The following is a 23,574-nucleotide window of genomic DNA, read 5'->3' on the forward strand; positions in this document are numbered from 1 at the left end:
TGCTGAAAAGACACATTTCCTTATTTCAGCTTCAGGTAGCACAAAAAAGTGGAGAAAAGTGTCAGCTGGAGATGTTCACAGCATAACAAACGAAAGCATAGCATCACTTTGATTTGCTACAATATGAAACCTTGAAATGGCAGTCAGTTAAGCGTGACAGAGAAACCTGGGATCCTGATGACCAACATGACTTTCCATTAAAGAACAGCCTGGGATTATTGTTTATACAGGGATTGAACTGTGCCCTGCCATTGACCTGACACATGGTCATTCTTTGATTCCAGGTAGCTAACATGTTTGCACATTCTGCCCCAGTTTTGTCCTGTAATTTGGCCTGTTTCTTTCAGCGCATACCGACTTTAGACAACTCATGAAGTTACTGAAGGGTGTCAAGTCCAGAATGGACAGGTCACTGGAGAGGGCTTCTGGGACCGATCCAACAGACTGGAAACATTATGTCTGACGTGTTCTATAATAATACTTTTCCCTATGGTGCACTGCTTATGAGCCACTTTATTGCAGGCACCAACTGAGGCTCTGCAACAACAGAGCTTCCGGCATGTTATAAAGTCAGTAATCAATTTTGCGTTCCAATATAGGAGAATACAACTGTTTAAAAAACACAACAAGGGCGTTCCAGTGTACACATCTGTTCGTTCTAAAAGATATTTCACAGAGAACAGAACTAAAGGAAACTTTTCAATGCAGTCAGGCAGGCTTAAACTAGCTGGATCTGGAAAATCCAATGCCTGGGCCCGTTTCTTACACACCTTCCCTGCCTGGTAATCTCTCCCTGGTCCAACTCTGTTACCCTGGTGTGTGACATGTGTCCAATCCCAGGATCATCTTACCTGACTCTTTGTTCCACTTAACTAATCCCATCTGCTGGCCCTGCCTGACAAACAAGGAACACTGTGTTCCAAACACATTCTTTACTATCCATCCAATAATCGCCCAGCAGGCTAGCCCCATCTTGCTTGCTTACTCCAGTGTGATATCGTAGCTTGGGCAAAACTGTGAAACACTAGGTAGACAGGAATATATGCAACAATCGCCCTTCAAAACCATTTCTGTTTTTAAAACACAAAAACAGGCCTAAACGATCATGCCATTCATAATGCTTTTTTTATTTATTTTTGTGCATGGATTCTTGACAAGTAATTTTTAATTTAACTGAGAATCACAAAATAATGTTTTGTAAGAAGTAGTCATTAAAATATGCAGAGAGAGTAGATTTTTGGTATTAGTTTTCAGTTAGCTGAAGTTTGCATTCGTAAGACATTCATTTAAGGTAATATGAATATTTCATAATCCTATAGGTGCATTTTCAGCCCCTTGACAGCAATTTGTAATCTAGTTTAAAACACAAAAATTAATCAAAATCAAAACGAATGCTATACTGGAGTCGTAACATGTCTATTTTCTCTCGGGTCGTGGTGCAACAGCTTCAGACAGTTTTCAAATCAGCAAGGGCCAATGTTTCACATTTTAAAAACATGCTGAGTTATCACTTTAAAAAAGCTCACAACAGTAACACTGTATTCCCCTTGTATACTGTAGTGATGTCGGTTAACGCAGGCAGACACATCACACAGAGAGAGGCAATCCACACGCAGGTGGAGAGACGGCGCGAAACCGGGACCTCTGGCACTAAAGCATAGCGCCGATACCGCTGTACAAAAGAGCAGACTCCACTGCAAGCAGAGTATATCGGGCTTATGTCTTCATGCTTATGTCTGCTGCTGCCTTCCCCCGAGCACGCTACAACAGTGATTTAAAAAAAAGACAGTATATCAAGCTTTCAGCTTACTGCAGATTGTAGACTTCACCTCCAGGGAATAAACTGGATAAATATTTTAAATGATGCCTTTGTGCTAGAGTGCTTGTGTGGGTGCGTGTGTCACTATAAATATACTGCAGATATGTTCTTGTTTAGCTTTATAAAAGGGAAACCCTTGAGTCCTCAGAAAATTTACAAGAAAAAGCCATAAGAGTTATTTTTTTATTTTAATACAATGATCTCATTGTTTCCTCATGCAGGATCCCATGGGTTACTACTGCCATTTCAAAATAAATTATATAGGTTTTATTATTTCTGATTTTACATAGTGTAGTATTACAAAGCTTGGGCACAGCTCTGACTGGAACCCAACATAAAACACATATCATATCACACTATTGGGCAAAAGGCAATTCTTTTTTTGCAACAAAAAGATTGCAAAGGACCTTCCACTGCTGCAGCAGTAGTACAGGCCTGCAATTATTCAGTTGCTAGAATAACAAGCAGGTTTCAGGGGACGATGCTAACACTGCCTTAGGGGAGCGTGCGACAGCGGACAGACGCCTAATATCGCAGTTATGATTAGGACTTCTGTTTTTTCGGTGCTTTTCCACCCTTTTCACGTGGTCATAAAAATAAGTGGTGTTTACATGGGATTTTATTCGAATTGAAGGGAGTTGACCGGTTTATTTTTATTATTGGTTTCTAGGGTACTTTCAGTTACAATATACTTCAGATTTCAAGAAAAAATATTCATTTCAAATGTTCAAAATAACCACTTGATTGAACACTACTACCACCACGTTTGCATCTATTATGTGTTTCACTTTTAATAAAAACTTGTGTGTTCATTCTCCCTAAAGTTTAAAAGGAAAAAAAACCCTCTGAAAACCTAAAAAAGTTGGAGATTCTTCCATCAAGTAATGAAATAAATAAAACGTACCACTACAAAATCATATATATTTGCATAATTCAATTAAACAAAGTGGTACAACAATTTCCCCAATGTACTATTTTAGCGATTTCTTTTATCATTATTATATCTAAAACCTGAAAAAATATCTATGACTAAATTAAGGCAAATCTGCTTGTGATTTACTCTCTTCAGACTAAACTGCTGCAAAACATGAGATTTATCCAATAAACACATGAAGCCACTGAATCCTTAAATACACACACACACACACATAGCCTTGCAAAAGTATTAAGACCCTCTCACAGTTTTCACATTTTGTTGCTTTAAAGGTTGCAGTCATGACACTTTGAAGTAGGAATTAGTGTTATATACACAACCTACTCCACACATTCAAAGCAAAAACAAAAATAAAGAAGTAAATAGATAATTAATGTGAAACAAAAATGGAAAAGTCATGGATTGCATAAGTATTCAAACCCTTTGCTGTGCCAAACCTAAATTAATTCAGGTGCACAAAATGACCTTAACGAGCCACACAATTAGTTGAATGGCCTCTGTCTGTGTGCAATATTAGTGGTTCTCATGATTTCATTATAAAAACACCTGTCTCTGAGGTTCCTTGGTCAGGTAGTGAATTTCAAGCAAACACTCAATCATGAAGACCAAGGAGCATTCAAAGCAAGTCAGTGATAAAGTCATTGAAAAGCACAGATCAGGGTAGGTAAAAATATCGAAGTCTCTGAATATCCCTGTGAGCACAGTCTACTCAATCATCAAGAAATGTAAGGTGCATTGTACCCCCCAGACACTGCCTAGATCAGGCCGTCCCTCTAAACCGAGCAGCCGGGCAAGCAGAAAACTGGTGAGGGATGCCACTGTGAGGCCAATGACAACTTTGAAAGAACTACATAGTTCAGTGGCTGAGATGGGAGAAAATGTGCATTAGTCAACAATATCCAGAATAAAAGTGGTCTGTATGGCAGGGTGGCAAGAAGGAAGCCATTACTAAAAATATGCCATCTCAAAGCCCTCATGGAGTTTGCAACAAAGCACCTGAGTGATCCTGCAAAAATGTGGCAAAAGATGTTGCGGTCAGACGAGACCAAATAGGAACTTTTTGGTCTAAATGCCAAGCGTTATGTTTGGCGCAGACCCAACACAGCACATCTCCTAGTCAACACTATCCCTAGAGTCAAGCATGGTGGTGGCAGCATCATGCTATGGGGATGCTTCTCCTCAACAGGAGCTGGAAGGCTTGTTAGGATTGAGGGAAAAATGGATGAAGCAAAGTACAGGCAAATACTAGAGGAAAACCTGTTTGTCTGCTAAAGACTTAAAAACTGTGTCAAATATTCACCTTTCAGCAGGACAATGATCCAATGCACAAGGCCAAAGCTACATTGGAGTGGCTTAAGAATAAGAAAGTGAATGTTCTTGAATGGCCCAAGTCAAAGTCTTGGCTTGAATCCTATTGAGACTGTGGAAAGACTTAAACTGCTGTCCATAAGCGATCCCCAAGCAACTTGAGAGAGCTTGAGCAAATCTGCCAAGAACAATGGGCACAAATTGCACCAAGCCAGTGTGCAAAGTTGGTAGAGACTTCCCCAAAAAGACATGTGTTTGTGTGTGTGTGTATATGTATATATAGTATATATATACACACACACAATTATTGACGGTTAGCTAAGATGCCCTAAAAATAAGTAATGAAGCAATACGAATGTTGAACAAACAAGCGCTATACCATTTGACACTAACAACTCTTTGGTAAAGTATAATTATTTGTGGTTGCTAAGCAACATCCCCACTCTCACCAGGGGAGCGTGTTAAAAGGGGGGTATTTTGGATGTGTGCAATTAAAAAAAAAAAAATTAAAATAAACCACACAGCGTGAGTCTAAAGTCTGTCTGTTAAAAAAAACCTGTGTTAATTGCACCAGACACTAGGTCTTCCATCCAGGCTCCAGTTGGAACATGCCTATCTCTAAATCCAAGTGCCCAAGCTGCAACTCAAGTGTCACTGGCTCTGTGGAGAGCATGTTCATCTCCAGGTCAAAACTTAAAGGGTTCAGATCCCATCTGGGAATAGCCTGGAAAAAAAATTGCATCCGTCATGGTCTCCAAATTGTGGTACAGGGTCAAGGACAATTTACAATAATTTTCTTCTGGAAATTTTAAACATTTTATACTTAAAATGATAAATGCACGCTACATCATTTTTGCGCAAACTGATTTGAAAAAGCTTGGTCAAAGCACTTCAGACTAAGATCAGTAGCACAGAGTTTGGTTTCACTGGAGCCGGATCATGAGGTGTGGCTGTATAAAGCAGATCGGGCTCCGATTGCCCTCACCTTCATTGTCATCCAACAGTAGTGCTGCACACACCATAGCAAGGCAAATTAACCAAATGAAAATCAACCACGTCAACATCATTCAGTTGTTGTATTTCAAACCGTTATTTTTTATTATCATCGCACGTGCATAACAAAGAAAAAAAGAAATGAAAGCAGGACACAAAAGCTTTCTATTTATTTCATTTATTATATAAAAACAGCCCCAGAGCCAAAGACTGGGACCCAGATATTTAAAAGGTTATGCGCGAACACCTAAAATGTGCTATATTCTAAGGTTCTTTTTGCATGACACAATCTGTTTTGCGCTGTGCACAAATATGTCTGCATAGCGCAATTTGGTGGAAATGGCCGACAATTTGCGAAATCCTGTCATGTTCAAAATTATGCGCCAAGCACAAAACCAGTTTTGCGAGGCACAAAATAACACTTTTAAAAAGCAAGCCTTAACTCCACGCAGATCACTCCAGCACTCACTCAACCACTGAAGTGAAATGCAGCCACTTTCTGAGCTACTACAGCAATCATACAAGGTTCCTTCCACATCTATATAATGATTATATTCAAAAGAAGGACTGTGATAGCAGCATCACTAGTTTTAATATAGGTCTAAAAAATAAACAGGGAAGCTGCAGTCATGATCGTGATTTCGGATTGAAACAAAACTAATCACTTTCCCAAAGCACGCTTTCTTGGTGCTGAAAGAATAACTCCCACAACAAAATCAAGACTACAGCACACCGTCAGTACGTTACATAGACCGAGCCAGCAGATACTAAACAACTACCTGCATAATGCAGGAACGCTTTACTTTAATAGACAGACAAATGCAGCAGTATAGCAACCCTAGATTGATCAGACGCAGTTAGCACCTCCTTACCTTGCATGCATATAGATTTCAATTTCAAAACACACCGCTTATACAGTAGTAGTCTATTTTGCTTCTGGATCTCACACACACAGATACTAAACTAAAAATTTCAAAATAAAAGAAAGAGAATTACCACAAAAGGGATTTGCCACAAAAAAACCTAAAGCAGAAGACTTTATCCAACACCCCAATTGGCTCCAAAAGGAGACAGACAGAATTCATTACAAGGGGACAGCAGTGGTGATAAGAAACTAATGAGGAAAGAAGACCTCTTAACCTGACCCTCAATTCAACTCTAAACTTATGTAAATGAATGTGCATGGCTGAGGTAATTAACCACACCCACCCACCTACACACACACAAAGTCTTGCAGTGATCAATGGCCATGGTGTCTTTGCAACTCCAGGAGTGGTACGGACTAAACAAACACGACTCTCCAGTGATTATAGAGTACCATCTGCTGCTGTGACTGTGCTGCAGTCTGTGGGGCCTCCTAGTCACAGAAGTGCTCCCTTTCAGGAAACCGAGATGATGAAAATTTGTGAATTCATCACCCTGACTGACAGAGCTGACAGGACTTGACTAATGCCAATACACTTGCCTTTTTTATATCCCCTTGCATGCACACACACACACATTTGTTTACATTGTTTATGAGGACTTTGTATTGACTCTCACTATATTTTTCACTACTGTTCCTAACTCCAGTCAAACAAAACTCCACACAGGGTGAAAGTCAACAACAAACAAAATATTTGGGCACTTCTAGTTTGTTTTAAAAAACAATGACTGTTTAATATCTGTTTAAATACTAGAAAGACTTGTCAGACTTTCCTTCCTTGTGGAGTCTTTGACACAGCAAGCACTACAAACCTGCCCACACATATACCTATACACACACAACTCCTCTCTCTCAACCTCAAACATTCCCTACACTCTGAGCCCTGGTTTAAAAGCCCTGGCACAGTACAAAGCCAGCAAGAAACTACTCACGGCAATAACTGAACTGCTACTCCTTGCAACCAAGCTGGTTCTCAGATTATTTGCACATTTCAAAATTCTGCCCCCTTATATTAATCAATTTATTTATTTTTAACAGATACAATATAAAAAATTACAATTTAGGCCGAGAACAAAGATGCTGATCAATTGACTTTAAAATCAAGCTTAATTCTTTTTTGGTTGGGTATTTGATCAAGTTATACTAACAAAACAAACATTTGATGATAAACATTTCAACTAGAAGTCTTTCAGAATGTCTTCTGATTAACCTCTTTCCTCACTAACAAAAGGTATTTATTTATTTATTTATTTTAGATAGGAGCATTATTGTTCAGAGAACCCTTTGTTCTCAAATTTCACAGAAGCATATCTGTAAAATAAAAAAAAGTGATTATTTTGCATGATTTTGTAAACAGGAGTCTAATTTCCTGCATAAAAGTTCACCAATGTATGCAGCACAGGTACTGTTCAATGATTTAAAACAGCTGCAGTATAAAAGTAGAAGTTGAATAAGGTTGTAGAAACTAAAATATAATGTTTCACCTCTAACAAAAAAAAGATTTATTAATAATAAATAACAATAATAATAATATAAAATACATATTTCTACATACAGTACATTTGCACGTGAAGTAAAATTCTAAAAATGGTTGTCTTTTGCTGTGTTTCTATCATAATAAAATAGGACCCTGTGGTGTTCCATACAAACTTTTGTAAAGCCACTGATAAAAACAAAGAAACAAATAAATTCTAGGGAGAAAAAAAAAAAACACACACACACCACCAGAAAATGACAAAACGGGAAGAGGCCACGTTAAAAGCTGTCAATGTGTTGTTCGCGCTTCTTGCTCTTTGAGTGGATGGCCCTGCAGGATATTCCCTTATGTTATTTGCAGTAATTTGGACAAAGCCTTTTTTTTTCCGCCAAGCTGCTGCTGTCTGGACAGATGGAGGTCCGTAGCAGTGCTAAACCAAGCAGACAGACTGAGCAAGACAGGGAGACAAATACGCAGGTGATGTACTGCTCCCTGACAGAGTGAGAGCTGCAGGGCTGAGGGAGCTCTGTCAAGACTACGGCACTGCAGACAGCAGAATCATAGGGCGCAGGAGCAGAATGCATGCTGCTGCATCAATGCTAGAATATGTAGTAATATTAAAACGATTTGACAAAACATTTCAACTAGAAGTATGAACGACGATTCTTTTTGTATTGCTACTGTACATATACTGGAATTCACCGTGTTTGTTATCAGTTATTACTTAAAGAGCATATATGAGGAGCCGCATGAGTGCTGAAGGTTTCAAAATCCATTTTCTGTCTCTTATTAGCACTAGCAGTATTGCAATTGTGCCAGTATATTTGCAGTTTCCATTTTATAGCATGACTATCTCTGCAATTATATGGTCCGTTTTAAATAACTGCTTTTAAGCTTGTCTTATGCTTGGCTGCACCATTGTAGGCAGTAGCACAGTGATTTGAACAGGATTTCTGAGCACTGCCCCCAAAAAGAAACCAGGTTTGCCCTGGAGCAGAGAATATTAAATCAGAACTTCTAACTAATAAATAAAAACACAAAATTATAATACAAGAGAAGTAGAATTTGTTGCAAAGTCATGCATCTCAAATTTCAACTAGCCAGGCAAATCATGGTAGCAAAAAATCTGGAAGAAAATTGCTAGCTGCTGAGGGTTTGTGGTTTGTGACAGTGTCTGAGGTTGACACCCATTCATGACACCCATATTAATCTGTTTGAGCCCACAGGTGACTTTGTACAATAACAAGCAGCGGTGGTTATCTAATCTTGAGAACCTGCGCCCCAGCTTGGAGATTTTGTTGTATGAACTGGCTCTGAAGCGGCTGTGTCTAGTTTAGTGGTAACATGGACCTAAACTGGCAAAAGACATTTTGTGCATCATGGGCTTAATTCTCAAAGCTATTTCTTAAACAGCTTCTTAAAAGTACTTTGGTTAAAAAGGTACAAAGAAAGCTGTGACAAAACAAAACAAACAGGCTTTCTTTTATAACAATCTACTGCTGCAAAAAAAAGGGTCAGGAGCACAGCTATTTGCCTCAGAGAATAAAAAAGGGACAAGAGAATGTAAACAAACTGGACTGTAAAGTATTTTTATTGATAACATTGTGTTAGATTAAACATGGTTAGTGAGACATCATTAGAATTACAAAAAAGGAGTCCCTGACCCACCAGTTGCTTTTGACACCATAGATAGCATTCTTCTTGACCGCCTTCAGAAGTATGCTGGGATCTCTGGAACCTATCTCTCCTGGATGTGCTCTTACCTATCTGGACACATGTGGTCTGTTTTCTATGCTGGATGTAGAGGCATCACAAACCCACTCACCTGTGGTGTCCCTCAAGGGTCTGTTCTTGAGCCTCTTCTCTTCAACATATACATGCTTCCCTTGGGTCACCTCATCCACCAACATAGCCTCATGTTTCACTCCTATTCTGATGACACCCAGCTCTACCCAAAACTAGACTGTGGCTGTCCCTCTGCCATGGTCCGGCTCTCAGCTTGCATCCAAGACATTGAGGCCTGGCTGTCTTGCCAATTTTCTTCAGCAAATATTAACTACTTCTAGAAGGAGTTAAAACTCAACTTAAGAATCTCAATATAGCTGCCCTGAACCTCCGAAACTGTCTGCTGCTGCAGTACAAAGCCTTGGTGTACTTCTGGACAGCAACCTCTCCTTTGATGCACCCATCTACTGTGGGGTAAAATCTTCCTTCAACCACCTTCAAAACATCTTGAAGTCCATCCATACCTTTCCCTCCCGGATGCAGAGATACTCCGTCATGCATTTGTCTCCTCTCAACTCAACTACTGCAACTCTCTCTATGGTGGTCTCCCGGCATGCGCCATAAAACAGACAGCTGCTAGTTCAGAATGCCACCGCCAGGATCCTTACCAGATGTAAAAAAAATAGATCACATCACCCCCCGGCTTGCCCAGCTGACTGTAAAGTTCAGTCCTGTTCACTTACAATGCCCTCTATCACAGAGGTCCCGAATAGCTCTTCAACCTGCTGACCCGGTCTGTCTCTGCCCACAAACACACGCCCTACTTTAGAGAAATTTAAATCACATTCAATGTGTCAATGAGCAAATAAACTAGTTCATTAAGACGGTTTCTCAAGTGTGAAGGTGAACACACACACGAGAAACCTGGACCTAACAGAGAAGCTCATCAGCCCTGTCTGCAGCTCCCTGGATTTAATAGACAGTGTGTATTGCTTAGAGACAATGTCGACACAAGATAAGATCTGTTTTTGTGTTTAGGTAGGAGTAAATATGGATGACAAACTATTTGTAAATACAGTAAAAATCTCCTAATGTGTTCCTTTTGATCACATCAAGTGGTAGGTTTTGTAAATGGCATTTTTGGATTACAGGACACAGTCAATTCAATTAACTACTGATTCTAAAAATCAAGTGTTCACTATTACTATCCCTGACGTAGAGGGACTTGATGCCTTTTTAAAATTAGTTTATATTATTGTTTAATATCCCCAAAGATACTGGTGATCTTGAAGATAACCTCCTGCTGCTCCCTGGTCACAAACTGACAAGGCAACTTCAAAAGAGCACGGAAGTGCACTTGACTGGAGTTGAAACAGCCCTTGGGGCTCTGTACCATTTCATTTTGGTACAAACTGAATCTGTTGTATCAATCAGCTCTGGAGCGCTGTCTAGTTTAGTGGTAACATGGACCCTACAGTACTCTATTTACACGTTTTCTCACTTTGGGGTTACTTATTTTTAAAGACAGGTAACTCCTATTGAGTAATTCTAGAAGCTAAGTTCTAGAACTAAAATGGTAAATTACATTTTGCGCATCATGGGCCAAATAAAGCTATTTACTCCAAAAGAGTCATTAACATATTTTTTTCACCCCAGAAAAGGAGAAATGCACCCAACTACCAAATAAATAAGATAAACAGAAACTTTTTAGTACTCTTAAATTGGAAAGCCAAGAAGGTCTGGTACCAGATAATGGATAGAAGACTGCAGGAAACAGTCTGCAAGAAATCGCTTTTGGCATAAATCTTAACAACATTATGGGACAAGGTGGTATACTATTAAAAGCTAATGTCCTGAAGAAAGCAGCTTGTTGTAACTCCAGACCAGTCATTCAATTGGCTCCCCCATTCCCTTTAGAAATCACCGACTCCAAATCACCAAGACGACATTTCACCTGAACAGAAAAGGCTACAGAATGGACAGTCTTGCCCAGAGGTCTAAAGTGCACCCACACACACAAACCACCTCTCCACACTTTGTACGGTATTCCCATTGTGCTGAAGAGCGGCGCTGCTGCTTTGCAGCTGGCCTAGTTTAAGCAAGAAGAGATTTCCTAATTTAGCATCTCTTGTACATTTACAGCTTTTGTACCACCTCAGTTGTTTTCCAGAGGACCATTTTCCATAAAGGGTAACAATGCCAGAACATCGCATTTTGCTGTTTAGATGCATACGCAGTATGCATGCACAATTGACAATCCAGCATAGCCCTGTTTATATACACACAAATAAATATACATGATTTTTGCAAAACTTTGTAAGGTGTTACTGGACTGCCATTGTACTTCAAGCAAGGGACCAGTTACAGGGTGGTCACTGAAGCATATTAATGCAAAATGGAATATCATAAAAGAGATCACATAAGAAATGCACAAAGGCAGTTACAGCCTTACTGTTTTTACAGCCAGCGATGAGAGAACCTTGCTTTAAAAATCGAGTATTCTCCACGGCTCACCAGGATGCTTGCAGAGTCATTTACATTTCCTGGGAATCTGATGCTGAAGTCCCAGCACAACATGAAATTCCAGCTGGCTGCTGGGTCACTGCAAGACAATTCCCCCATCCGCATCAAGCAAACTAAATAATTCACAGGAAATCATGAACAAAACATGCCATCTCCGATAGAGAGCGCAGCCATTCAGCGCTCTGCCATGGTTTAAGACAGCCCCTATGCTTTGCATTAAAGATTTAATACAGCAGCTAAGTTACCATTTAAAGAAAAATGTCAACTAAATTTAAGTGCACAGTTTCCTGGACTGCCAGAATGCCATCCAACAGCAGGAGGGACTTTCCAGCCTCCAGGAAGACTGGGCTTCGGGTAAAGATGCCAGCAGTGTCGTGGTGCAGAGGGAAGTATACTGCAGGGCGGTCTCACAGCAGTAAAGCTTGCCAGGCCTGGCATGGGGGAGAAGTCCCTGTGCCGTGTGCGCATGCATATGTGCCAGCATGTGTGTGTATATGTTCACGTGATAAAACCAAAACGCATGAAGAAACTAAAATAAACCCAGAGTGTAATTAGGTATACTGCATGTATAGACCTACTGTGCATACAGTCTAATTTCACTTTAACAAACCCCCTTTAAATATCCAGGCAGCAAGAACCGTTTTTTTCAATGGAAATTAGCCTTATTAGAAGGATGACTTTTACAAACTATACCCAGATAAAACGATCTTGGTAGTGACTGACACTGAACTTTCTCCAGTGTGAATGTGTTATTCTCTCAGTGAAAACAAAGACCATGGTAGGCTAATTCAAAGATAAGGCTGATTCATAGATAACCTATTGTAGTGCGAATCATGGGAACCATTACCATCTTCACACAAACTGCAACCATGGCAACAGGCATGAGGATGTAACAAGGTTGAAACAGCGTGCATTGAGAAAAGCACAAAAAAATGAAGCAATCTACGCTGGATGATTTATTTAACATGTAAGTGTACATTTTAATTTTTAATTTCTTTTAAATATTCAGTTTAAATATTGATCAATGAGAAGTTGTCTTGAAAAAACTACTGTACTGTACAAAGATGTTCAATTCAATTTGGGTGTTTCTTTATCATTCTGATACAGCAAATTGCCAAACCCTATTATAGTGAACAACCTGATATAAGGAACATTTTTACAGGTCCCAGGGTGTTCGTTATAATGAAGTTACTGTATGTATATTTTTTACAGGAAGTAATATGTACAAAAAGCACATTAATGTTATCTCAGTGCAGTGATGTAGACATTTAAAATAAACCAAGCACTACAAAATCTGTGTGCAATTATTACCTGTCTCATGTCTGGTTTAGCAAGAGACTACTGTAGAAAATACTGTATATATTCTATATGAAAAATATATTAATAGGGCATTATAGAGCAAGTTATAAATGGTAGTACCATATACAAATACTTTTTAAAGTAACTGTAGTTATTTTTGTTGGGTCACATTCAATACCATTTTGTCTGTCTGGGGTCTAGATTCAAATCCTGACTCAGGTTTAAATGCTCAAGCAAAAGTCAGCTCCATTTGCCAAGGCTTTCAGATTCCATATAGAGAAACGCCTGGAGGATTGGCACTAATTTGAACCTAATTAGGCACCCTTAGCTCAGATAAGCTACAACGGGGGGGCAGGGAATGTAAAAGAGACTGGGTTGCAAGATAATTCATCCACAAGGAAACCATGCAAGGAGGAAAACCACCTTACCTGCTATCTCTTCTTTCAGTTCAAAACCTCCTTTAAGAAATGCCAACTATTTTCCCCAAGAGAAAAACAGTCTAATATTTAACAGATGTTAACCCTGGTACCAAAAGAAAAACAGATTTGAGCAGCAGGACAGGTGACCTATTTTTTTATTCAACTACGTAGAATGACAATTGTTATGAAAAAAATTGTATATCATTTATTATATAGGTTTTCAGCCAGGAAACAAAAATTAAGAATAACAAGATTTTATAGATTTTCTGTTACAGTACAAGAATGTTATTGCTGCATAAGTTGGCCCATTGATCTTGCCTGTTTGAACCTTCCACGCAGCCAACTACAGAATAAAATGGAGGCAGCCAGGGAGCTCCCAATGGACAACACTCCTGGAAGTGAAACCTGCTGTGACGTGGAGAAAGGGGAGGGGGATGTCAGGTAATAATAAATAACTTTTGTGGTCTCATTCTGTTTAATTGACACAATTTTTAGCTAGCAAACAATCAAGAAACACAAGCGGTATAACAATAGAAACACAAACTCAAATAAAAACCTGAGCTAGTGTTAGGAGTTCAGTCCACCGGCTGGAGAAGACAGAAGGCATCTGGTTTCTCCAGTCACTGCCATGACAAGCAGATTATGCTGCCAGCCGTTGTGTATCTGGCAACAGTTGTATTTAATAGGACCAGGTTTTGGTTTCAAGGTGGAACAAACAGGTAGGGAGGGGTTTCTATTGTTCAATATGTACCCACCATGATTCTAAGGCAGACCCAGAGAAAAAAACCTGTGGCAGCTGTTAATGCACAGAAACCAAAGCACTTGGCATCCGAAGGCTCTTGGCATCATATACCACAAAATACTAGTGACGCCACATTTACGGAGGCAGTCTCACAAAATTAACATTTTTATCTGGGAAAAAAGAAGAGTTGTTTGGTGGTGCCCTGGTCTAGTTCCCACATTCAGTTCTCATAGAAATAAGATTTGCATTGCCTTCTTAAAAGCGTTTTTGGTTTCAATCTTAATCTTCAGATCTAATGTTAGTCTCATTCTCTCTCTCCGACAGGATTTTCTCCAGACACAAAGGTCTCCCATACTGCCAGGGAGATAAGAGTGGACAGCCAGGCTTGGCGCGAACTGACCACAATTCCTACTATTCATCCCAGAGGCTCTGTCCTCATTGCCCAGTGTTACTCAATGAGACACCATGAATCAGAGGGTACTGAAGGAAGAGAGAGAAAACTCTTTCTCGGGGAAGGCAAGTGTGCCCACACATACAATCCTGCCCAAGTCATTAAACCAAGCCATTACATCACCGCCCTCCACTTGTACTGAATTACTCAAATCAAACACAGCTGGATGTGAAGTAACCAACCCTTGCCCAGGTCTCCAATTCCGAGCTGACACTATTGAAGTGAATATTTGAGAAGTGAATGAAGAAGTGAAGTCTCAGACAAAAAAAGTGAAGCCTTTTCAGTACTAGAGACTGGGCCCCTGGCACTGATGTTGCATAGTACTTCACTGGTAACACTGCAATATCAATGGGGTTAGCTGCCTCTTGCTGGGTCTTAATAAAGTGACCAGACAGTGTATGTATTCTTTTAAAACTACATTATGAAACAGACCTGTGTGAAGTGGTTACCCAGGTGAACTATGGGTTAGTGTTCATAATAAAATAACAAAGTCATGAAAAAAGGTAACAGTGCAGCACTGACTTGCCTCTGAAATGGTGCTCAGCGTTCTTAGTTGGCGGGTCATTGCTGGCCAGGCTTTCGTAATCGCATGTTGCCGAGGTATGGCCTCAGTGCAAGCCCAGCTGAATAATGGATGCTTTCCAAGGTTATAGGTCAGTAACAAGAGAAAGGATTACTATAACATTACTGTCAAATACACTTGATGGCTGGTTCAATAGGAATTAGAGGGTAGAGCTGATTACAACAACACAAGCAAATTGAATAAAATCAGCCTGTCTATAGTATCTCCACACCACAGGGTGCACAGCCAATGATGAGGCCATCTTCGGGTTCAGAAGCACTCCTGTTTTCAGAATATTGTAATTGATATCAAATTAATTATTTCAATTCACAGTGAGACTTCTGTTTACAGTTGAGGCAATAAATATTGAACCACTACGGTAATGTAAAGCGATAACATTTTCTACTATGTACTGAGGTCAAAGTGCAAAAGTAGCCAGTTATTTCAATGCAAACCGAAGCCTTTTTTTCTCATGGTGCCCTACATTTCAACAACATGAAACATGGTAGAACGACATCTGAACTTAATACATCAAATGTGCTACACAAATTCATTCATCATACAGCTTACAGAAATGTCTTGTTTGAAGTATATCTGTATATCTGGAACGTTTGAGAAAAGATCTCAGATCAGAAAACAAGGACCTCAGAAAAGTGAAAGCCAGATGAGAAGCACATTTTCTTTGTGTGTTGGGTCATTTTGGACCCATACCTCATACTGGATTTTTTTTTTTTTTTTTTTTTTTAAGTTTCAGTTCAAGTTAAGAATTGTATTCTCGATTTCTCTTATACAGTGCAGTACTACAGCTGCAATATTCCTAACAGTTCACTCATATTTAGATACTATAGCAATGTCATTATTATACTGAAACTCAACATCACGCAATTTCTATATAAATAGAAATATCAGCAATTGATATTGCCACCAGCTGTGTACATTTCTATCTTGTATAAAAATCCACACTAATAACACACTTTAAAAGTGTATTCATGTTAAATAGCAACTTTATACGGGCAAGAAATAGAGTGATCTTACCTACTGTACACTTCCTATTCAGATTCACTCTGTTATAAAACAATTACACAAACTGAATTTAAACAACAACATAAATACATTAGTTAAGATAACTGTGATACATCATATCCTACCAAGTTGCTCTTTAAGATGATCGCTGTATTGTGATAACAGAAAGCACCATAAGAGGTATTTCCCAGGATCCACTCTCAGTCTATAGCCTACACCATTATTGGAAGGTTCTCTGACAAGAGGCTGATATAACAACAACTATCTATATAACGGGACTAAAACATAAAATGCCAATTATGTCTCTCTGCAATAACAACTTTATGGTATCATGAAGTGTTTAGCATTGCATCGTAGCGTTTCTGGAACTTTTAGCTATATAAAAACAGCATATCCTAAGTTTCCAGTGCCCAATTTAAACAACCTCTTCCAAGAAACCCCCGTTTCCCCTTATCTATAATGCAGCGCTGGTATACCACCAGAGAAATGAGAAAGGCTGAAATAAATAGAAATGATTCATTAAGTTAGCAGAACCAGTTAAACTGCACATCCACTGCGTTTCTCAAAAGGAGGGCGGCAGGGTGATGTATTGACTTTGTTGTTAAATAGTTATTGACTCTAGCTTTTAAAAAATGACTCCATCTTATACATTCCCAGAATATCAAATGGTTGGCGTCATTTGACTAGCATGATTAATATTGGGGTGGCAGCTGGTGATTTAAAATGAGCCGCATGCTCATTTGAGTGCTGTAAACTGTAAACATTACTTTTTATAAATCTCAGAAAGTGTGCAGTGCTTACTACTTGGTATGGATCACTAGTATTTAAAAGGTAACAAACCTAAGGTTTCACTGATCCCAATTACTCTAATGTTACCCCAGCTAAACAGTCTAAGATTAGTGTTAATCAGGGTTTAGAAAAATGAAATACCTTAATGTTACGCTTTATTTTTTTTTATTTTTTTATTTTTTTTTTAAATTTAGCGTGACACGATCGTTATAAAACTGACATTTAGTTCACAGGGTGTGGTTTACATTTTCACAAAACAAAGTGTGTGGCTTACCTCTCCATAGTCGGCAGTGAGCACCAGAGAGCCAGCGGTGCAGGAGCTGACAGTACAGGGGTAGAGCTGGTCCTTCTCTCTCAGCCATACCCGAGTGCCCTACAACACAAAAAGAATGGGAGTCAGCACACCAGCGCTCATTTATTCAATTTTGCACTCAAGGATTACTCCTTTCAGATCTGCAATGTCATTTTTAAAAGGGGTCTATTATACAACAAATTGCTGCAGAGAGACACTCAAAATGGATAAAGAAACTCAATTTGTACTGTTTACTTTGATTGGAGTGAATTTCACAGTTCGTTCACTGAGCTTCATTAGACAATCTATAAAAGACCCCATATGACCAGAAGTGCTGCTAGATTTTTGCCCGGTGAGCTTACTAAACAGAAAATCTGAAGTTGCGAGCTAAAGATATTAGCAGTAGTAGGTATAGCGACTGTGGGTTTGCAAACTCATACAGGCTGCCCTCACAGGGATGCAGTGAAAACAGTAACACATGTTGTTCCACAACAGGAGTACAACCACCAAACCTTTTGAGAACCATTGAAATATAACTTACAACAAAATGAATGGTGGAGGAATGAAACAGATACTAAAAATAGTGTCCTGCTAAGAGTTAAGGCTTTCCAAATATTCGACTTGTTAAAATGTGCTGGTTTTGTTACAACTCTAAACTCTAGTATCAACAAACAAGTTGGCATCGCTGCGTGTTTACAGGCCTGAGACTGAAGCAGTGAATGGCACAGCCCCAGGGTGTGGTGCTGACACACCCTGAGACTGAAGCAGTGAATGGCACAGCCCCAGGGTGTGGTGCTGACACACTCAGTTGCCTGTCTGCACTTCAGTTTTCCCCCCACAAGAGCTTGTTTTCAGGGTTCTATTAGGAGAGCGCTCTGGGGAGTTCATGCGTTTCAACAGAAGAGAATTAATTTGTAGATAAATAGATTGTGACTCCTTTTTAAACATAAAAAACATGTTTAAACCTTTCTATAAACCCTCCTTTTTTATCCAATTACTGTTTGCATCATTTTTCTTCTCTTTAGTTGCTTTGAGCCATCCATGCAACGTGGCTTTCCAATTCAATTCCCACTTTCTGTTTAATTTAGTCTGGAATATTATAACCTTGTGCACCAAGAGGGTAAAATCACCACAATGCTGTCAATTAAACTACTTGACAACGGGGACTATCTAAAGTTGTCAAAAAAATACATTTAAAAAAAAAAAAATTAAGTAAATAGGACATTCGGACTGAATTATAAAATGTCAAAATACTGATACACAATCATTCCTCAGACATTTGTTTCAAATCAGTACTGTTAATGTTTTATATATTTTTAAATCATGCTTAAGTGTTACAGAACATCCTGCAGTGTTTACAAAAATGCAGTAATGCTGTATGGCAGTAAAATATTTTAACATAATCCTAATTGTTTTATTCATATTCACATATATCACTTGGGAAATGCATTCCTCAGCTTATTCTCGAGCGTTGGCCAGGAGAAGCATCGTAGTGTATCTAGATTACAGTCGCTCCTGCAGCACAACTTGTCGCTTTCTGTTCCCACACAAATCATTAATTTCAAACCGGAGCACCAGGATTGGTGCAGGAGGAAAACAAACTGAACACAACATGATTCTCATAACTCTCTTTATCCTGGCAAACATGAGTTAAAGTTGACAGAAGTATTTCCAGCTAATGTGTGACCACGATGTGTGAATAAAAATACAAAACAATGGGGATTAAATTAAAATAACACCAGACATACGGAAACATGCAGTAGAGCAAACATTAAACATATTTCTTGTAACACTGAAAAGTGTTCTGTGACACTAACTTCACTTCTTTAGGTACTGTACTACTGAATATCTTTTGAGGGGTATTTGGATGTTTGAGGGGTGGTTGGATGTTTGTTTCCATCCCCCATTCTCTTTTTCTTTAATTATGACCTGCAACTATACCATTCTGAATTACAACACAGTCAGGCCTCTGGATCTACTGTGAATCCTCATATGGGAGACCTCATATGATCTCCAGCTGTGCCGCAGTACAAGTAAGTGATGTTGGTGACTCAACAGGGAGCACTCTCTTCCAAGGAAAACACTAGGCCAGGCCAGCAGTGCTCTAGCACTTAGTGGACATTAAAAGATCTAATGGCACTATTTCAGGAGAACAGAGGTGTTACATTGTGTCCAGTCTTAAAATCAGTGTTGTTCAGCTATTAAATATGAGTAGGCATATTTCCCTCAGACCTGGCATAAAAATGTAGCTGGTTCCCCAATCCCTATATGGTATAACTTTGGGACACAACACACACAATACAAATAATTTGGTCAAGGATGCAAGAAACAGGGCCCCTGGCAGTGTGAGGTACAGTACTGTAATACAGTAGTAATACTGTAACAACAACCACATTTTCTATCCCTTGCTATACAGGCTGGACTGCTGGTATTGATGTGGCGTAGTTAGGGGGTGGTTTTAACGGTTTAGGAGTTTAAGGGTCCGTCTCCCCCACTCTGAAATTAATTATTCAACCACACCCTGGAATGGAATCCTGGCGATCCACCCTCCACCCCGGAACAAAATCCACGGTATACCAGTTAAGCAAAAAAACCTCCATCCACCCCCAAAACAAAATCCTGGCTACACCACTGGTGTACAGCACTGCAGTTGCAATTCCTTGCACCATTGATCCCTGCCTCATTAGAAACATCTTTATAAGGAAAATGCATGTTGAGCACAGTGTTCTTGTTCTTTAAAAATAGATTGCAGATACATCTGATAATCCCCGTTACAGGGCATAAATCGCAAATGAGATGACAGCAATTTGGATGCATTGCTTGTCCAGCAGGGACATGAGAACAGTCTGATCAATAGGCACAGGGCCTTGCAGAAATCCAATACAGGAGAGAGCTCAAAGATATCCGTCCTCATTAACAATTTACATGCCGCTCTCTGGACGAGGAACACTTGTCCTACTGCAAGACTGCCCCACATTTAGCCTCCATTTCTCATGTACCTGCTGTGAAGCTTTAGACATAGAAGTACCGGGATATAAAAATAAGGAGACGAAAACAGCTGCAAGTACAGGGACAGGATGAAGTCCTTTAAAGGACATGCTACACCAGTTCTCATTGTAATAATCCCATTTCCCTTTGCAGTATCTTGATTGAAAAGACATTATGCTCAAATACTTTACAAAACTTTAAAAATAAAACAACAAAAGGGGGCTAGAGTAGCAAACTGACCAGGGTAACAAAACTGCAGTTAATCCTTTGGTTTCATGCACAACCCCATACATCTGGCTTATAGCAGAAGTGCCTCTATGGTTTAAGTGCCTACACGTACAGTATGTGTAAATGTTGTGCTGTACACTACAGTAAGTCTATCTTCAGAAATAAGATTAATTTTCCCAGGCATACACACTTATAAACTACATATAAACAGATAGGATAAAATGTATTTTTGGTCCTTTTAATTTGAAACACAACAATAGTGGAAGACATTAAAAAAAGCTTTATAGTCAAAATGTTCAATGAAATGTGTATTTCTGAATTCAAAACTATTGAGTGTTATATAGTTAAGGATGTGATACACTGAAGAATAAGGCATACACAACCATTTTTCACAAGCAACAGATGATATTTTACATGTCACCCATCAAAGCCACTAGTGTAGCCCCCCTATCTCACACTACCCCCTCTAAAGCAATATAGAAAAAAAATGAGCACAGCTTTGAGTAACCACCACACTGCAGAGAATCGGATTTCAAAAGGAGCCTTACTGACCCCAAGTAAACAGGGGAGAGCAGAAGGGTAAGAGGTCTCCGACAATAATTTGCATACTGATAAATAAAATTTGCTGCAAATCCAAGAAAAAAAAAAAAAAAAAAAAAAGGTTCCCTGACAGGTCAGAATATATTAAAAAAAAAAAAAAAACGCATAAATAATAATAAAGAAACTGCTCTGGTTGATATACAAACAGTAAAATAAATCATAAAAATACAACGTCCAGACTCGCATTTAACTGAGAAGAATAATTACACTGTATGGAATTCAGTAGGGAAATATTGATTTTCTGTTTGCATAACACTTTAACCTTTTTTCTATTTAGGTTATTTATGCTTCAGGTTAAATTTGATATTCAAACGTATTCCAATCGCCCTCCAAAATTTAGAATGTATTTGACTTCATTTACAATTGCCTCCTCCATTCTTGAAACCTTCTTTGTGTTCCAGTCAAGCCCAAGCGAATATAAGGTGGACACAAATAACATTCAAGTACCAATATGGCTCAGGAAACAACACATAAATGAAACAGGGTTTTTGCTATAGTGATTATATGTTACAGGAAACATCTATAGAGTTGATAAACAACATTCTGAAATGGGATAAAGATGTATTTAAAACCCAAGGCTGCACAACACTTCAATGGTTTCTATTTCACATCACGTTACTGAGGAAGACCAGACTTTATTCTATTTTAAAACACACAATTTAAAAGCTTCTGAAGGCAAGTCTGACACAATACACGTTCAAAAACATTTTCTATTACTGGGAGTGCCTACAGGGAATAGGAAGCATGCCGATTTTAAGGGTTTCCAAGCTGGTGTCCGGGGACCGCATGCTGGATTCAGGAGGCCTCTAAGCACACAGAAAATACTCCAACAATGACCAAAACCCCTGGCACTGCTTCCAAAACCAGGGGGTCATTTTATTAATGGCGAATATTCCTATTTCAGAGAACCAGGGTTATGATAAATAACCTAACATTTCTTTTCAAGTCGGGAATATTAACCATTACAAATGGACGAGTATACCCAAGCTATCAAGAACATCGTAGTACATAACTGAGCTACAAAGCCAAGCCGAAACTGCCTTGTGCTAGTAATCAGCATCCAGCAATAGCTAGAAGAGATATGCATTGAAAACTCGCCTAATGTCCTGTTGTGAGGGTGCACTGGGAAGCCTCCCTCAGCACTCTAGTGTCAAAACCAGGGTTATGCAGATCTACAACATCCAATCAGTAGAACCTAGTAAAAGTATGGGGGGAAGCCCACTCCACTGCATGTGTACTGGACAGATGCACCCTGGAAAAAAGCCCATGAAGTCACCTGACCCCTGGTGGATTGGCCAGTCAGCTTCTCTGGCAGAGGCATACTTGGCCAGTCCATAAGCAGTCTTAACTGTGCCTGTCAACCATTTAGACAGAGCCTGTCCCTGGGACTTAGCCCTGTTACAGACAAAGAATTGTTCTGACTGCCTCTAGTTTTTAGTTCTCTCTACATAATATGCAATGCCCGCACTGGGCAAAGCATATGGAGCTGGTGCTCCCTATCAAGATTGGAAAAGATGGGATGGAAATACCGAAAATGCTTACATTTCACTCACCCGTTTAGCGGATTGCAGTCAAGAAAGCTGCCATGAAGACAGTTTTGAGCTCAGCTGAGTGTATGGGCTCAAATGGAGGTTTCATCAGTACATTACACTACATTTGACCTCCAGCGAGGAACTATATCCTTCACTGGTGGCCTAAACTGCCGGGTGCCTTTCAAAAATTGCCCCGCCAGGAGATAAGCTCCTTAAAAGTAAGGGGAATTTTCCTTCAAACAGGTTGTGTAAAACTTGCTCACGACCTTGGGATGGAGCCTCCATTCTGTACCGCTGGGGACCACCCTCTCGAGAGGAGGTCCGCAAACCAATTGATCCCCCCCAGGCAGGTGGTTGGAGTGAGAGGAGGTTCTACTGTGCCCACAGCAGAAGCTTGTGGGCCACATAGTGGAGACTGAGTGACCCCAAACCACCCTAACAACTAGGGGTGGGAATTTTGAGTAATTTAATGCAAGCACTCTACTGTTACATTTTGAGTACTTGAACTGAATGCCAGACAATATTATTCTATATATACCCCACAAAAATGACCACTAACACTAGAACCGCTGTGGTTATACTCCAACCTAAAACCACCAATGGCAGTCATTATGACTGTACATTTTAAACAACTTCAATATTAAAAAAATAAATAAATAAATCCAATACAACTCAAAAGTTTTATTCAAGCACATCATATCAAACATCTGCACAGCCGAAACAAGAGTTTATTTTCTAACTTCCCACATATAAAGCCCTATTTCAAAAAATGAAAAAACTATAAAACAAAATAAACATTTTAAAAGAAACTAGTGTGTAAACAGGTATACATATATACAACTGTAAAAACAAAAGTAGTTTCATTTAAAATGAAAGTAACATGTGTTAGCTCTTACATGTGTCATTTGGTGCCGCACAGAATCCAGGTTGAGCTGCTATATATAA

At 39.3% G+C, this 23,574-nt stretch overlaps 1 protein-coding gene across 1 annotated transcript in view; it reads right to left on the minus strand.

Moving 5' to 3' along the window:
• The window catches only part of LOC121322076 (unconventional myosin-X-like), a 117,030-nt gene that overhangs the window by 61,268 nt on the left and 32,188 nt on the right, over positions 1 to 23,574 (minus strand). The window contains exon 2 of the mRNA XM_041261579.1: positions 17,264 to 17,362. Within this exon, the coding sequence (XP_041117513.1) occupies positions 17,264 to 17,362 (99 nt within the window). The remainder of the gene's footprint in view (positions 1 to 17,263; positions 17,363 to 23,574) is intronic.

The sequence above is a fragment of the Polyodon spathula genome, chromosome 10, assembly GCF_017654505.1.
Source record: "Polyodon spathula isolate WHYD16114869_AA chromosome 10, ASM1765450v1, whole genome shotgun sequence".
Taxonomy (NCBI): Eukaryota; Metazoa; Chordata; class Actinopteri; order Acipenseriformes; family Polyodontidae; genus Polyodon; species Polyodon spathula.